This window comes from Neopelma chrysocephalum, unplaced genomic scaffold (genome assembly GCF_003984885.1).
Source record: "Neopelma chrysocephalum unplaced genomic scaffold, ASM398488v2 Primary Assembly neopelma1_43, whole genome shotgun sequence".
Classification (NCBI taxonomy): domain Eukaryota; kingdom Metazoa; phylum Chordata; class Aves; order Passeriformes; family Pipridae; genus Neopelma; species Neopelma chrysocephalum.
Genome location: NW_020897702.1, coordinates 9,696,317 through 9,714,882, shown reverse-complemented (window position 1 = coordinate 9,714,882; position 18,566 = coordinate 9,696,317). Strand labels below are relative to the sequence as shown.

The 18,566-nt window shown below is 37.6% G+C and overlaps 1 protein-coding gene across 1 annotated transcript in view; it reads right to left on the bottom strand.

Annotated features, from left to right (window-relative positions):
• Positions 1-3,084: 3,084 nt before the first annotated feature.
• The window catches only part of CWF19L2 (CWF19 like cell cycle control factor 2), a 73,861-nt gene continuing 58,379 nt past the window's right edge, over positions 3,085-18,566 (bottom strand). The window contains exons 13-18 of the mRNA XM_027677298.1: positions 15,878-16,090; positions 14,137-14,253; positions 10,146-10,301; positions 8,713-8,793; positions 6,090-6,191; positions 3,085-4,667 (exon numbers count right to left, since the gene is read on the bottom strand). Coding sequence (XP_027533099.1) covers positions 4,527-4,667; positions 6,090-6,191; positions 8,713-8,793; positions 10,146-10,301; positions 14,137-14,253; positions 15,878-16,090 — 810 coding nt within the window. The 3' untranslated portion in view covers positions 3,085-4,526. The remainder of the gene's footprint in view (positions 4,668-6,089; positions 6,192-8,712; positions 8,794-10,145; positions 10,302-14,136; positions 14,254-15,877; positions 16,091-18,566) is intronic.

Below are 18,566 nucleotides of genomic sequence, written 5' to 3'. Positions count from 1 at the left end.
AGTATATAACTGGGAGTTTCAGAGCCTTGGGGCTCTCTCTCGTGGGACCCAGAGGAAGACAGCAGACCACCGCTGCTCCCAACCAGGCTGAGACCACCACCCTCAACTGGACTGCAATCACCACTTCTGACCAGACTGCAGCAGCTCTCCCACCAGCAGGTTTTTCCCCTCTCCCTTTGCTTGGGACTTGGGGGTGGGCCAAGGTACACCACTTTTGTTCATACCCCAGGGTGCTGGTTTGTACATTTGGGTTTTGTGGGTTAAAACCAATTGTCTGTCTGTATACTTGTACTTATTGCATTATTTTAATAAATTGTTATTCTGACTTATAAATCTCTCTTTTGAATTGAGTTCATTTTCCCTTGCTGGTTAACTTTTAAACCAGCACAGATGTTAAGGATCTTGTTTCAAAAACAGCTACACTTTAAGTAAGAGTATTGCAGCCCCTGTATCAATTTTCATCCACAGTCCAGTTGGGATTAGGAAGAGAAAACATGCTGTAATGATAAAAAGACAAATGCAGAAAACAGGAAATGCTCAAGAAATTTCAACCAAAGACAGAATTCTCAAGGGACTCATCAAAATTTTTCTTCTTTCATAGATTTCAAGAGATTGGTGAACTTCTGCCATGAGAGTTACTATTAATTTTAACATGTTGTTTTCCATTCAGAACTCATATGAAATTTAAAACAACTTGGTTGAACTCAGTATGTAAAATCTCACTAACTCACATTTCATTATGACCCTGAGAATAACCCACTCTTTGGGTTCATGAACCAACTGAAATAAAATAAAATCAGCCCAAACAGACCTAAGATTGAATGTTGCTATATTGTTTTTCTAGCAAAGCAACAAAAATCCACATTGTTCTCTTCCAGGTTTTTTAACAAGTACAAAGCAACAATCCACCACTGTTACACTAAAACTGCACTAAACGCAGCATCTCACAGCCTTACTCCAAAAGGAAACACATAAGGAGAAGTGAAAAGCAAGTGGAATATGGGCACAAATGAGAACTACCTACTTGGAAAAACACCAATAATCAGCAGAAAGTCTTCCTTTCCACTTTAGCTCCACTGAGTTCACCCAGTTTACAACAATCTCATTTTTCATTATTTCCGTTTACATCCACAGATGACTTCAGGCAATCACCCTGACATCAATCAACACTGGCTATGGATAAGAATAATGACACCATGGCAGCTTTTGCACTTCATTTTGTAGCTAATGGTGTGGTACAAATTCACAGTGCTTTCCTTCAAATTGAGCAAAAATAATAACGTCCAAATGTGGCTCCTGAACAAGAAGATACATGCTTCAGGCAACTCTTCTACAACTACATGGGCCTGGGGAGTACCCAGGTTGAACAGAACAGCCTGAGAAAAAGCAAAGAAAGTGAACATCTCAATGGAGCCTGTTTAGCTCTTTTACCCCAAGGCAGACCAGGCAGCAAATCCTCAGGGTATCAAGGCTTGAGGGAGATCTGCCTAATTACAGCATCCATTCTAGTTCTCTCTTAGAGAATTTTGTGGTAAACATAATTGAATAAAGACTCTGGAGTGTGAGTGCTCAGGCCTCAACCAGTGCTTGACCAAACGGCAGTAATAGCACTGTGCTGGTGCACCACCCTTCCGTGAAACTGCTGAAAGACCTGGAATGAAAGTGAGAGGACACATTCCTTCAGCATAGCCAGGGAATGCAAAGCAGGGGAGTCCTCAGCGTTGGAAAAAGCTGAGTTGATACCAGGGAAACACTGCATTTTATGCCAGGCACTGTGCAGAAGAGTAGCAGCACATCTTACATGATCTCCCTGTAAGACAGGGCAGGACACGGATATGTTCTAACACCTGTTAAATCACACACACAGATTCGCTTGAAGGGAGAAGATCCTTTTCCTCCCTGGTTACACAGAAGAGTACATGGATGCACGTTTACAACAATGTAAGAAATCCAGCTTCCAATCCCTGTTCTCCCTGAAGACACATGAATTTACATTTTCCACCTCTTAGTGCCAAAGAATTTAGGTAGTGGGTATTCTTCTGGATGAAGGAGATTTATTTAAAATATTTTAATATTTATAGGAGTAAGGACTGAAGTCTAAGCATACCAGGCCTTCCACAAATGCCCTAACAAGCTGTGTTGACTGTCATGGCCTCATGAATATTTAGAGATAATTATGAAGAGGAACAGCTTACCCTGAAGATATGCATGTCTGGACTGTGACCAATTACAAGAAGATACTATTCTCAGCGTATGTAGTAAGCACATTTTCTCATTCTGAAAACTTCTAATAGGGTAAAAAACCTTTTCCCATATCACTAGCTTGAGTTACCCTTATTCCGTATTTCAGAGTCCTTTCTGTCCAAAGAAAACCCATAGTTTTGCTGAAACCAGAATAATATGCACAGACTATGAGTCAGAGGACTTTCCTATGTATAAGTTAGATATCCTTTGTGAAACACAGTGCTTCCCTTGAGGAACACAAATTCTCAGAGAAGTGATATCAGTTAGAAAAATTGCATTTCCAGCACAGCATTGGATACAGACTTTTCCATGGCCTTAAAAACAGTCACCTCTTCTTTTTCCAGTTATCCTCCTGGGGGGGCAGATGAGACTGAAGGCAATATACGCTTTCAGAGAAAACTATTTTTAGTCATGCTTTACACAACCAAAGACTACACCTTACCTAAATTTGGTTCAGCATTAGCACATTCTAAGCAACTACTAGCAGCTGCTATTTCACATCCTATTTACTATGCAATCTCCCCAGTAGCTTAAGGAAGATCAAAACTTACTGGAGAACAGTTAGAACTGTCCCTTTTGTCCATGGCTTCCTGGTGGACACAATATAAATAAACATTAAATCACTAAAATTATCATGAAAGCTTATTTTTAAGTTATTTTTCTTTCAGTTGACACCAATTTACAAAGATCCTCCAGAAAATAATTCACAACACAGTAGATTTCCATCTCTACCAGACTTACTTGCTAAAATGCAGTGGCAGGTGAGGGAACAGGGCAAAGCACAAGCTCTTCAGGAAAGCTGCAAAACACCACCACTAGAAATGAACACTTATTCGACCCTTTAACATTTAGTGATTCATTTATTAATCTGAGCGGCTCACAATCTCACAATAGTTAAGAGAGCTGTAGAGAGCAATAGTTCAGTAGGAAAAGAATAGGAAGCACGTTGAGACACTTGCACAATGCTTTAAGCTCTCCTATGCCAAGGGCCTTGCATCTGCTGGTTGAAGCCTTTCACCATAGCACTGTAGCCTTTTGTTCACAAGTCTGCACCCTTTCCCTGGTGCACTGGGAGTACGCTGTGGCAATGTTTCTATCCACGACCTTCTGTCCTTGTCTCCTGTTCTCCTTGTTCTCCCAACTCTGCACCTGCAAAGCCCAAGCCTGCTACGTCAGGGTTCCCACGGAAAATGGTGGACAGATGCAAGAATCATTCTTTTTCCCCCTCACACTTCCCTACCCCATTTCATAACATTTACACAAAAGAAAAAACAAAACCCAGCAAATAAAACGGTGGACAGTGGTCCTTTAACTAGTAGACAGGCATTTCCTAGTGACATCCATGCTTAACAATCAAAGTGCAACTCTTGCCTCTCATCAGAGTGTGCTCTAATCAGCACTAACAGCATCACAAGCAGGAAAACCAGCAGGGAGTTTGAGCAGGTCCTGATGAAAACTACTATGGCAAAGTACTATTGCAAACCATCTGTAGCGCTAGATGGGATGCCCAGGGAGAGAAGAGTCACCTGGGACGATCCCTATGATGGTTTTCCTTGCTGGTCAGTGCAGAGTGTTTTCCCTTAAGATTCTTCCACCCTTCTCATTTGTTTTTTGGTTTTTTAATTGTTATCAAAAGTAACTGTTACCATTAAAGTTGTCATTTGGCACCAGCTATGGACTGTCTCATCATCCTTTGTGCTTGAAAGAAGGTACGAAAAATTGCCATAATTCTCGTGCAGGCAGGCAGCAGCAGGTTTATCAATCATATCCTTTGTGAATGTTTATGCTACTGCAATGACTGTAACTTAAAGACCACAAGGACTCAGAATCAGAAAATAATTTTCTGTACAGTTTTCTTCCACAACAACGTATTTGTTTTAATCAAAATGTTCTTAAAATGTACACCATTTTCTACAGAAGGTCACCATGATAATTCAGCACTGGCTAAATACAATATAAAAAAATATCGGTTGTCCCAAAGATTGTAAAAACTCCAAAAGTAGAAGTTACATTTTTAAGACCTCCAATGGCCACATGGATGTTATTCTTTTGTCTCAGCTGAAAAAGGAAAAACTAAACCCACTGTACAATTCTGGTTTATCAGGCTTGCAGGTTCATGTGATCCACAGTGTCCAAACCAGAAACAGATAATCAGCAATTAAACATTATCCTATATTTTAAAATATATTAGCAATACATAACACATTGGTGTTATTCTTAACATACAAAGTATCCATTAAGGTAATTTATGGCTTATATAGTCCTTGACTGCAGGGTTGTTCTCATTCTTTCTTTTTGGTAAAGTCATATGGTTTCCACCACTGTGCGAACTGCAACACCTTCTTCCTCTGTTCTTCAAAGTTCTGTCTGATTCCTTTTCTCCAGAGCCGTGGTTCCAAGTCCAGCATGCCACCAATAATTTCCTTTGCAAGTAGAAGAAAGACAGATAATGGTAAATGCAAAATTACCATACTACTTAATGCTATTTTACAATAAAATAAAGAAATATGTATTTTCAAATTACGAGATTGTCCGTTTTCTTAAAGTGCTAATTAAAACTTGAAATTCCGAAAAATATACCAATTTAAAAAATAAGACAATTTAAAAAATAGAACTGCAGCTCTTAGATGGTTGCCTCAGCAAAATTCTTTTAAGTACAGCATCCCAATGTACTGCTTAAACATCCTAACATTGCAAGATTGTTAATGTATCAGTACCTTTGGGACTAAGGTAAGTTCAGAAAAAGAAAGCTGCCCACTTTGCTGTTTCTGGTGCTGTCTCCGTACAATCCTAAACATCCACTGGTCAGATTATGTGACTAATACATCTGTTCTGGAACAAGCAGCAGTCACAAGTATTGAGGCCATGTTGCTGAGAACACAGCTGCGCTGGGCAGGGCACGTCTCCAGGATGAAGGACCACCACCTCCCTAAGATCTTGCTTTATGGTGAACTTGCCACCGGCTGCCGCAAGAGAGGAGCCCCAAAGAAAAGATACAAGGACTCCCTGAAACAACATCTCAGCCTCGGCCATACTGATCAACATAACTCATCTACTCTGGCCTCCAATCGGGAGGTCTGGAGACACACAATCTCTAACACTGCTGTTTCCTTTGAGAACGCATGCAGGATCGCTCTCGAGGAGAAAAGACAATGCAGAAAGAATCGTGTCTTGCAGAATATACAACCTAAGGAGTCTTTCCGCTGTGCCTTTTGCAATCGGACATGTCTATCTCGTATTGGCCTCATTAGCCACCAGCGTGTTTCCAACAAATGTGGATAGAGCCCTTCCTAAACCTTCGTTCGCGAAGCCTAGTCATGACGATGTTTATGATTTCTCCCCAATCACTCTTAGTGTTTTTGTCACACTGACTCTTCCCATATTACAGCTCTTCCTGTATAAACAGTACACTGTATACCATGGAGAGTAATCTAACCACATGAGGATTTTCATGGGAGTTGTCTGTGAGTCTGTATGTATATGTACCCTAATTTATACAAGCAGGAATCAGTGCACCTATATGTCAATACTATGGCCATGAAAACTCTTAAATAGATGCAAGTATTTTCCATCTGTAAGATTAAATATCTATAATGTCAAGCATCAACACTTCCTACTAATTGAAAAGAAACACAAATCTAGAACCACAATCTGAGTACCAGCTAATGAAAAAATCAACTGATCCTTTATTCAACAAGCCAAGTTACAATGACTCATCAAGAAAAGACAGATAATAAACTGAGATAGGGTGTATCAAAGTAACTGTTCTGGCAGCGTCGGTTTTAATTACTTAAATTTTCCAAAACAAAGTATAATTGGTAAATTAATCTTTTACGTAACATTACCTTCCCAAAGTAATGAGGGAAATTGTGTTGATCTTCAATCACATGAGCAAATCCTCCTTGAAGGCCAAAGTCGACAGAAAAGTATGGTAATCCTTTAGGAACCTGTATGTGCAAAACCACATTTTTCAGATGTTTAACAAAGTGTTGGCATTTAGTCAACCTCCCCACAACTGAATGAATTTCAACATGGTTTTGCAGTTGATATTATAACATTTTATTTTAAACCACCTCTCAAACCAACTACATGCGGCATAAAATTGCAAGAGAGAAACAGTAAAGCAAACAGTAAGGCGAAAGAAGAACACACAGCAACTAGATAAAAAGACACAGAAGAGATGACTACTGGGTGGCAGAACATCCAGAGGCCACTGTGCTGCACGAGGTAAGACACTGGGGATGGGCCAGGCAGCAGTGGGCACACTGAGCAAATGCCTTCCTGACTCCACATCTCTGAACTACACGGGTTCAGTAGAAACTTTGAGACAACCACTAGCAAGTTGCATTTATCAAAGGTAAGGTGTTGAGTGGTAACAGTAAATATTTATCCAGTGAAACACTAACACTCAGGGAGAAGGGGAAACACCTTTATGGAAAATACATTACGAGAAACCCCTTCTACATGACTGGAAGTTATCATTAACTTCCCAAATCAGGTAAGTTAGTAATTCAGTCAGACTACAGAGAAGAGGCTGGATATCCTGCCACAACATAGACCTTTCAGCCTGACAGAGAGAAGTGGATCCATTTATTGCTACAGTATTGCAAATAATTTTTGCTGTTTCACTGTAATAACTTATTTTCCACTCTTTTAATTGTTGAGGATATTCCTGTACTGATAAGATTTACAAAGCCTCCAATTCATAAGCATTTTCTCTGCTACAATCCAAATAGCTACACAATTTTCATGAGGCATGTTCCATATATTGCTTGAAAATTGACTCTAAAAATAATTAAGATTTAATACAGAGGAGCAATGTAGCATAGCAAGAAACATAAAACATTTTAAATGGACTAAAAAAAATTATTAAATAAGGAAAAATGGGTTGGCAGGTGACACCTTAAGAAAAAGGTCAGCTTTATCTTATTTGTGTCTAGCAAAGCATCATGTCTGACTGGGATGGAGTGTATTTGCATCACAGCAGCCCATACAGTGCTGAGTTTCAGACTGGTGCCTAAACCAGTGTTGACAGCATGCCAGTGTTTTGGCTATTGCTGAACAGTGCTGACTGCTGGGTCAGCTCTCCTGGCTATGTACCCTCCCAGCCCACTGCCACCCCCAGCACGCTTGCTGCAAGGAGCAGAAGGAGAAGCAGAGAAAGCGTCGATGCTGTGCAAGGGCTGGATGCTCCAGCTCTACCTCTGGACACAAGTTTGGCACACAATCCACCCATTAGGTGATGTCTCAGCCGTGTCTGACCCTCCTTCCAGGTACCACCCTCTCTCAATACGACTCTCCAACTTCCTAAACCTCAGCTCTGTCTCTAAACTATACTCTCTGATCTTTCTGAATTTCTATTACCCTAAAATAATATTAAAATCTCACAACTGTGCAACAATTTACACTCAGACACATTGCACTAATTTAAAGAACTGTCCTGACTTAATCTGAAAACTAGTCTACCTTCAAATGAGTACATAATAGTCACAAAAATGTATGGCTAGGAAGATTCTTCAAGAACTCTGGTGTCCTAATGCCTTACCATGTGTCAAGAAAATTATACTTTACGTATTGGTGACAGATGTTGGTTTTTCCTGTTCTGAAACAACAATGAGCATAAGATATCCCAAACATACTTATTTTGTCTTCTGTTTACATCCACCTTAAGTTTATAGTCTTTCCTAAACCCTTGCTGCAAATTAATTGCATCCCTTGCTCTTCTGCACTCCATCTCCCTTTTTGTAGTATCTGGCTTCATGTCTTGTTATTAAAACTCATCTCCTCTTTCTCCCAAACCATGATCTTCTTTTAGTGAAAAGGTGCTATATTTACTAAAAGACACTATTAAAAATTGAGTGTTATTACTACATAGTAGTAAACTACTTGTGGTAAAGTCTATATAACACACATCTTCCACTTCAATATTAAAAAGATAGAACAATCTTTGAACCTCACAGATACAGCACTGCTCCCTTAAGATTTGTTTATACAAAGAGGTTTCAGCTCAGTATCCAGGAGATAGAAAGAGCACTGTTCCCTTGTTTTAGAAAGAAAGAATCATAATGCTATTTATATTTTCACAAACTTAGCAACCCAAATGGCTGTTGTAGGTCAATGAAAAAGAAATATCATAATTTTTCCAGGAAAGTAATTTGCAAACCTTTGATCTACCTTAATTCTTAAAGTTAATCTAGAAAATTATGCTGGTAATGTCCTCAAAGTGTCAGCTTTGTTCTCAACAAATGCTTGCAGCTCAGTCCACCAATTGTTGAAATAAATGAGAATCTTTTCCCTAATGTCACTTAGGAGTTCAGTCAGACTGTTAATTCTCACCATATCTATGCCATCTTCTCATGCACTAATCCAATTGTGTTCCCTTTCTTCTCTCTTTGAAACAGTTAGTAATGAAAAAAAATGAGAAGAATTTGCTGAGAAATTCAGTGTTCAATACATTTCATTACTTACAGATTTCCGAATGTCTTTTGAAGAAAGATCAATTAACTTCTTGTTCATAGACCACTCTTCATCAGACTCCATTATAGCTTTCTGTAAAATCATTTTATCTAAATGTGAAAATAGTCCTACATGCAGCAAGCAAAGAACTAACTGTAGTGAAGTACATTGTACAGCAAATAACAATTATTTCTTAAAAAAGTAACTTTATTTTTGGTAACTTTTCTGATTTCCACAACTTACTTACTTTACAAAGATATCACGTATCTTCAGACTCACTCTATTCACTTCCTCTATTTCTTTTTGTTTGAGATTTAACTTTTGCTTTACACAAATCATCTCTAACAAGTTTCAACTACGAAGTCACATTCTCTTTTTACTCGTCCCATACAAATCCTCTTATGAATTCATTACACTATATTAACCTGTTTGTTTTTTTTTAAACACTAAGAGGAGAATCCAGCTTAGAAGGTTGCCCTTAAAAACCTTTAAGCTGACTCTGTATTCTCCATAGTACAGAACTGGGTATTGTGTAGTGTAGGTGCCTTTTCAATTTCATTTGCTGTGTATTTTCATGGTAGAAACTTCTGAAAGGCAAGTTTTAGGCAAACAACATTGCATTAAATCTTGTTCTCCCTCCTTCCTTGAGTATTCAGACAAAACATAAGTTTTACAAGAACCTGAAACACAGTAGTCATATCTAACAGGTGGAAAGTTTCAGATGTGGTAAAAGTTACTGCATTGTTGTTCATCATACTGCTGCTCCACCAAAAACCAATCACATTATTTCCAGAAAGCAAAACTAATATTTCAAAGAACAAATAAAAAAATTACTGATAAAGGGTGAATCATGATCCATAAAGGCCTCAATTCCAGACAAAAGTTTCAATGTACTTTTTCTTACAGGGTCAGGGGAAAGAAACCAGAAAAGCTGGTGATAGAAGTATCTATCATGCTGTCTTAACATTCATCAGAGACCTAAGATATGTGTAAAATTTGGACTTACTGAAATAAAATGGTGATGAAACAATATATACATTGGTATTTCTTAAAACAGTTGATGTTATTTTCCCATTTTATGCTTGCCAAGGCACATGTATGGTATTTTAAGTTTATACCACAGGACTTAAGTGAGAAGTATTGCAATCCTTAAAGCAATTCAAGAGACTACAATTCTCTCACCTTCTTCCAGTATTTGTCAGTGCAGTCAGACTTGCAACAAGTGCTCAGTCACATACAGATCTTCCACTGACTACTTGAAAAACTGAATTACCTCACAGGGCTTATTTTAAGATCAAGGAATATGATCAAAGAATGGATCAAGAAGCAGGATCAAAGAACACATCTTTTCAAAAATAGCACTGGAATATAAAAATGTTTTCCAGAAATAGGTGAGTTATGATACACACATTGAAATGACTTAAGAAAAAAACATTTTTGCGTACCTTAAAGTAGATTGGAGCCATATCTCCCACTTCTTTTGGAAGAGGAATGCATTCATATACCATGTGATACCGTTTCTTCATACTCATGTTTGTTTCTAGGAACACACAGTCCAAGTCTTTAGCTTCAAACATTTTCACCAATGCATTTCGGAACATCTGTTTAAAGAAAAAAAAAAGTGCAATTTAAATTAACTTTTCAAAGCTTTCAGACACATTATATTATTTAACTAATGTATTATATTTGTAATAAACTCACAATAAAATGGAAAACTGTAACAATCATACAAGGGAAATTCTGTATTATTCAGCAATTTAATATGAACTATATTTCTTATGGTACAAATATAAATTAAAACTATGTTAACCTTCATAACTGTAGCGCTCCATAAAACAACATAGCTTTAAAAGTAGGTCTCAAGCTTGCGATTTCTAAGAAGGTGATGTCTTGGCTTGTACTGACTATAGTTACCATTATCCTTTCACTACTCTTTCCAATTATACAATTTAATATAAAAAAAAAAAAGATATTTTCACTAGGCATGCTTGATCTTCAAGTAAAATATTAACATTGCCTCAAAAGAAAGCCATGGCTGTAATCACCATCTTCACTGTACGTAAGTAAAACAAATGCAATATTTAACACATCTGGCATGTTGGCATGTGGTGAGAAGTGTGGGCCTGGCCCCTGTCATTAAGGAGCTGCACTTAAGTTCAGGCCCTCACTTTTGCTCCTTGCCTGAGCTAAGTTTCAGGGATGCCTGTGCCCAGCCAGGTACTTGGCAGTTCTTGGCCCTGACTTCCCCTTGAACTTAAGTCATCACTGCAGACTTGTCTGGCCACCCCTGGGCCATGTCTGACCCTGTCTACTATCATGGGAACTGCTCTCTTCTCTTAGCCTGGGTAGCATGAGACTGTGCCTTGTCAGTGAGATGACCTCCCCACCTGCTTTGCCCATCATCCACCCCTGACTTGCTTTCCTGAAGAGCAACTCACTTTTGCTGCTCCAGGACTCTTGACAGTTGGTATTTGCATCCAAGATACGCAAGAGCATCATTCTGTAGCTTACAGTGTAGATGCTGAACTAAAGCACAAGGGATGATTTCTGAGAGTCATTTAGACTTATTTTCAAATGTACAAAAGATCTGACTTTCTAACAGGGTGAATGTTTCTGAAAGTTTCTCAAGACTTGAAAACTGCTTTTTAAAGATGAAGATTTTTTTATTATACATGCTCCCTTATACCATTTCCACAGTGTAAGCCAAGAAACCACAGAAACTGTAGGAGCCTTGTAGACCAGAGGTATGATAGGTCTACGACTCACATAATTCATAGGTTGTCCTTTTTGCATTGTTTTCTTTTTCAATTAACAATGCTCAGAAATACAAACAACACCATTAAAAGGTTAATCCCATCTAAAGGATTAATCCCATGTAAAGGTTATTCCCATCCCTATCTTAATGTAAATGGAGAGTTGATGAATCAAACTAGCATAAGCAAAAACATATTCACCAACATCAGCATGTACTGAAGTAAAACAGAGGGAAAAAAAATCACTATCAGGTTTTCAATGAAACAGGTCTAGAAATTGAGCTCTCTTCTCCCCACTCCCTTGCCATCTTGCACAGTATGAATCAAACTAAAAGGCTAAGAAATTTGGCCAAATATATACCTTAACTAGGTATTTAGGCTCTTCAAAGCAGGCTTAGTGTCCTGAATCTTTCCTCACTAATGAGCTGCTCCATACTATGACAGGAAAACACTATCATCATTCCCCTAACACAGCTGACGAAACAGAGTTAGAAAATACTGCCGTGTTCCATGGCTGATAGGGAACTTTACAGCACAGAGCAACAGGCTACTCTGAATTAATAGCTTGTGGCCTTCTCCTCTTCACTCCGACCCCCAGAAATACAGTGAGATAAGCAACTGTGGTGAGGTAAGGGAAACACTAAACCAAAGGCTGAGAAAGACTATCACTTACTGTTGCTACCCTGCAATATCAACTGAAATACAAATCCACCAAAAGCCTAGAATATCAGCAGATGTTAACTAATATTTCCCCAACTGCATTTTCTTGTTTTTAAATGCATTTTTTCTCTAAATTCTGAGCAGGCCAAATCACCAAGGATAATTTGCACTGGAAAGGAGAAAATCATTCATAAGGGCAAATAAGAAGGCTTGGCTTATGCTCAGATGCACATGCCATTAATACATGCAACAGTTCAGTCAATACAGAACGTGTAAAGATTGATATCTTTTCATATTAAAAGTATTACATGCATATTTACTTTGCAAGTGAGCACATCAGTCTAAACTACACAATATGTTAAATTCAAGTGCTTGAAGGCATACAGTGTAAAAGGAACCCTTTTTTGCTTTACTCCAACATATCTTAAAAAAAATCTCAGCAAAAATAGTTAGCTAAAACATGTGCTCCATTCAACATTTTTTGAATATTTGAAGTGTGATAATTTTTTTCCCTTCAACAGCAATATGAAATATATCTTTGGCATCAGAAAATTTAGTCACTGACTGTCTGCTCAGACTTTTGCTAAAGCCTTCCAGACTCCTCCTACTGAATTACATAGAAGCTGGGGAAAAAAAAATAATTCATCTGTGTCCATCACCTTCCAAAGTACTTTATTGTAAAGAAATGTTTAAGCTGTTTATGAATACATTCACAGGGTCAAAGGATAACGATTTAGCAACTAGTTGCCTTTTCTAGCAAGTAAAAGACTAGTGTTAAATACAGGAACTGCATTTGCTTATCTTTCCTTTATCCTATTTTCCTTCTTATACAAATTTAGAAAAATTATAATTATTTAGTTAAGAGGTTAGGATAAAGAGAAGTTCTAGGATAAACATATTTATCACTTTCCCCCATGCTCTTTTGTTCCTCCTGATCCTTTTTTTTTTGCATTTACTTGCTTCTTATCCAACTTTCTTAGGCATTTCTGTCATACATGACAGAACTTCTTTTCCTACCTCTGGGTTGAAGAGGGGGTTGAAGGGGAGCATAATTTACTAGGAAAAACTGTATAAAAATTACAATCAGCCATGAGAATCAATGTGGGGAGCAAATCTGGAAAGTCAGAGAATCTACCTGCCAGGCTTGAGGTAAGACCAACATTACTTAAACTACGTCAAACCTATGAATCATGCCAGTTTTAACTCTCAGCAACTGTAGCAATGAAGCTATTCTCTAGTCTGAAATAGTCTCCAATATTTCAATATAAGAGGTTGCAAGTTGTTTTCCCCTTGTAATAATCCTGATGGCAGGCAGTGGGGGATTGACAACCACAGTGAATCTCTTAGGCAGAAGCTTGTTATATCCCTTCCTTGATTTTCCATCTCCAAAGAAAACAGAACTCCAAATCTTCAAAATGACTTCATAAGACAATTGGAAAGCACAGGCCATCATGCTTGGCACTTTATTCTAATAATTCTTTTCAAGGAAGGTAGAAAACTGGATAATAGCACTGATTTTAAGAGTAAGATCGTTCTCTTTCAATCGATATTCACCCAAACCCCACATTAGCTTAAAAAGTGAGGATATATAAACAATATATTTTCAGCTTGTATTTGAAGTGATCTGCTTGCTCTGACAATCCTTGTCTTTTACTTGGCACTCCCAAAAAAATCCTGTCAAGCCAGTTATTCCACTTTCTGTAAGGAATCAGCTGTACCTAATTCATCCCCAAAAGATGTTCCTTTTCAAAGACCTCCAACGATGCATGTTTTGCAACATTCCAAGAAACTTCTTCTAGAGCTTATGAATCGGAAATTTTCCTTGGTATTTACCCTGTTTCTCTTTTTAATATTTGACCACTAATTTTCATCCATGTGAGAACGTTCTGCCCCTTAGTGGAATCAGAGAATAGCTGCCAGACTGCAAATTATGAAAATAGGTACTTATGACAAGCATATTATTATTCAAAAAAAAATTGTTTTACAGAACTGTCAGAAGACAGGAGACAGTTTCTCAGCTGACCTGGATTTCTTCCCAGATGTCTTCATCCAAAAGAGTGGCTGCAGTATGGTGCTGTAGAGGGGCTATCAGGCAGTGACCTTCAGTAAGGGACTGGTTGCTTGGTAGAGACAAGTACACCTACGAAAAGCAAACAAAAACTGAGGTGCCCATTTTTCAAGTGTTAAAAACCTTCCATTGCTGAAGCTAAGAAATTCATCATTTGCTAAATTCAAACCAATAGAAGCCATTATCTACTAATCACAGCAAGGTATTAGTAATTCTAGTGTTTTTTGAAAGATCCCATTATCCACCAGTAGCTCAAATGAACTAGTATCATCCAAAGAGTAGTTCCACCAACAAGGCAGTAATATCAGCTTTATAAACCAAGTGGTACCATAACTATTATGAAATCACACTGTTTAGTCCATTCCAATATTTTTTAATATAGATAAATATCAGCCTGCGTTTTCAATAAAGTATTTCATAAATATATATGTGAAATGCATACTCTGTGTCATGGTTTATCCTGGCAGCACCACCTAACTGTTCCCTCACTCCCTGCCCCCAGTAGGACAGGGGAGAGAATCAGAAAAAAAAATTAAATTTTTGGGTTCAGATAAAGACAGTTTAAAAGGACAGGAAATTGCATAATCATAATAACAGCAACAATAACAACAACTTAGAAAGCAATTGATGCACAGTGCAATTGCTCATCACCTACCAACCGATTCCCAGCCATTTTCCAAGCAGTGGCCCCTGGCCAGCTTTCCCTCTAGTTTACACACTGAACATGGTGTCATATGATAAAGAATTTTCCTTTGGTCAGTTTCGGTCACCTGTCCCAGTTGTGTCCCCTCTCAACTTCTTGTGCCCCTCCAGCCTTCTTGCTGGCAGGACAGTATGAGAAGTTGAAGAAGCCCTGACCACTACTTAACAACAACTCAAAACATTAGTGTGTTACCAATATTATACTCATCCTAAAACCAAACCACAGCACTGTACCAGCTATTGGGAAGAAAATTAACCATCCCAGGCAAAACAAGGACACTCTCTACACTTACCTACCTATTAGATATATAAACATATATGTAAACACAGATTATATACACATGTATACACACAGATCTGTATGAATTTATAGTCTCTATTAAAAACAAAAAACACAATGTACATAATACACATCTATGCATTTAATTCCTTGGCCTATAAAGAGTTGCCGATCAAATAAAAACATCAATAATAAATGGAAACTTTGGAGAAAAAAATGACAGAAAAGGCTATACTGAGGCATTTCAGATGTTATAAATACAAATATTTATGCAACTTTTAAAAGCACAGAAACAGGAAGGATTCCAAACCAAACTTCTGTCTATTTCAAAGGATTTTAAGCTTAAAAATGGAATTCTGTACTTAATTTTCTTTGATATCAAGATACAATTCTTGACCAGTTCAAATTTCCTCCAGTGAAGTGTGATTTAGTCTTGCACAAATCCACCTACAGTCTAATCTCCACACTGAGATCTTTCATTATTGTTCCTGTCTTCCACAAGTTCTGATATCAAAGATTAGCTTTAAAATTCATGACAGATTTATATCTTTTTCTTCCTTATCCTTGACAAATTTATGGAAGCAACTGGAAGGGCAAGGAAAATAAGATACAGAACCACAAATAATTCCATAGAAGCAATTTCATTCTTAATTTTAAGCCCTCTAACATAATTTCTTTTTTATTTCTACCTTTTGTTAATTGCTATTTTCTTACCTTGATGCCAATTGCAATAATAAGATGTTTAGAAAGTGCACTGCTATCAAAACAATATGGGCACTTTTCCATGCGTGCAGCAAGCTGCTGGTGCTCCTGTATTGCTTTTCTTCTTTGTATTTCTTCCTCTTCCCCACTACGCGCTCTTTTGGCTGCTTTGGAAACAAACATGTCATCCAGAGTGTAGTAGTCTCTGTCAGTTTTTTCCATGAGCTGAAAGAATACAAAGAAAAATTGCAAATATATATAAACAAGCGAGAAAAAATACCTAGCTCTTTGTAGTATCTTCTACTGAGAAAAGCATAAAGGATGCAAGCAGCAGCAATTCTTCCCCTCATACGGCATCTGCAGTAGATGCAATCATCAGGTGCATCTCCTGAGAGCAGTCATACACAATCTCAGGCAGCACAGATATTAAAATGTAGATGGGTGACAGCAGTGAGAACAGCATATTACTATATTCCATTTCAAGTTAAGGGCTAGGTATTTCAATATTATTTCTACATAACTTCAGCTATCTTTAAATACGTGCCCAATTTTTTATATCATATATTATTATATATCTTTCCCTCTCCTTTCTGCTCCTCCTCTCCTATTATAACTACCATTAAATCATCTTTTGTGAAATAACTAGACCATGACTCTGCAACTCATATTCACATTCTGTGAAAATATGCCAACAGTTTTTCTTATCAAATGAACATTAATAAGCCACTTTGTGAAGGAAACAGTCTTTCTCTTCAATACTAAGTTTTTCTGAGTGCACCTGTTTCTAAATACAAATAACAAACACAACTAGCACATCACCAGAAACAAGGCTGAATGATTTGCAGGTTTTGTGTTTGCTCATTCATTGCTGTATTTTAGTTAAATGTGCCACATGCCAAAGGAAACTCTGAAAATACCAAATTTGATGTGAAGACAGTCTTCAGGATAAGTGGTATCTTACAGGATCTTAGTAGTGGAAACCTACACATACTGAATATGTCTCACCTCTCACCTAAATGATATTTGAAAGGGACGGAGTCTGTAGACATAAACTGGAGGAACTGAAGGAGACGCAAGGAGACAAAGGACATAGTAAGAAGCGAGACAATGAATGAAAAGGAAATTATGGGGATCATGGGAATCAAACCCAAATGGCAGCAGATTCACTAAGCTTCATAACTCACAGAATACTCATACATATACATATATAAAATTAGGCTTTATAAATATTTTGGGGGATAACAAACAAATCCCATGACATCTTGCCTATATCAAGACTTAGCAAATCTTGATTGCAAAGATTAACTTTTTTAATGACTTAGGAAAGTACTTCTCCATTTTCTGTTTTGACCACTCTACACATCTTTAAAATTATGTACCATTAATACCCTAAACAGTCAAAACTTACAGCTAAAACAAATGTAAAGAGCACTCAGAAGAATTTTTTCAAATTTTCTCTTTAAATGAAATCCCAGTGCTGCAATACTTTCATGCCATATTTGATTTTTTACCTTGGTTAGTTTCAGTCATCTGCTTATCAAAATGACAGGGAGAAAAAAACCACTATGCTATTACAGACTTCTTGATATTGGAGGTGCTGGTTCTTCAGTCTTGGCATATTTATGTATGAGTAGTTCTGCTCCAAGAATTGCTAAAGAAATGGTACCAACGTCTCCACAACAAATTCAGTGTAAGCTCCGAGTGCAGCCTGGATCCTGCTTAAGGTATGTGTATCAGGCTGGAGCAAATCAGTGGAGAGATTTAAAAAAAATTTTGGATTTTTCCTGGAAATAATAAGATGTGTAGAAGTGTTCTTCATACAGCTAGAGGCCATGGGACCCAGACAACACTGCACTTTTGGTTTAAGATGTAATATATGTTGGTCAACAGACCTAGATGAAGCACATTGGGGAAGAAAGTAAAATAAACCTAAGTTTACTTTGGAGAAGTAAAAAAACAAGAAACGGTAGGCCGAAATGTAGAATTCTGGGGAGAGAAGACATAGTAAAGGGATATTCAGAGAAGGTATATTCACAGATCAGGTTCAGATTACCTCTACCACAGAGTCTCTACCAGGAACAAAATTATAGATCCTACTGCAATATTAATGAATAACAGAAAATAATAAGAATGCAATGCAGTTCAAGAAACCAACCCCAGCTTCAAAGACATTAAGTAAGTGCTTGAAGTAAGCAGGGTCTTAGAAAAAAGTTCAACCTACTTGTGCAATAAAAAAAGCCTAGTCATTAATAATTCAGGCCCACTTGGATGCTCTTCAAGAACTATCCCCTTCCCTTGGTGAACAAAAACAGACAAGGACAAAGTGTAAAAACAACAGGCTACTTTTTTCCCTTTTTCATACCTTTAAAGAGATGTTTATAAGACTTTTATTCAGGTCGTAAGTCTAGCACATTAATTCACAGTGCCATTAAACTGCACTTCTGAGACAAAGAGACCAAGTTACAGATGGTCACCCTCCTCCTGAATCCTCATTTCTTGATGTGTTTTATCACATGCTTTAGAATACTTTAAAAGAGTGTTAAAATAAGATATATTTTCACTTTTAATAGCAGCCAGGAAAGGAATAAGAATTTTTTTGCAACTTCCCTATTACCACAGTGTCCTTCCAACATACCTCAAAACAGTTCAGGAAGTACAGAAAACGAAAATCAGGCAAAAATATCATCCAGCAAGAATTCTG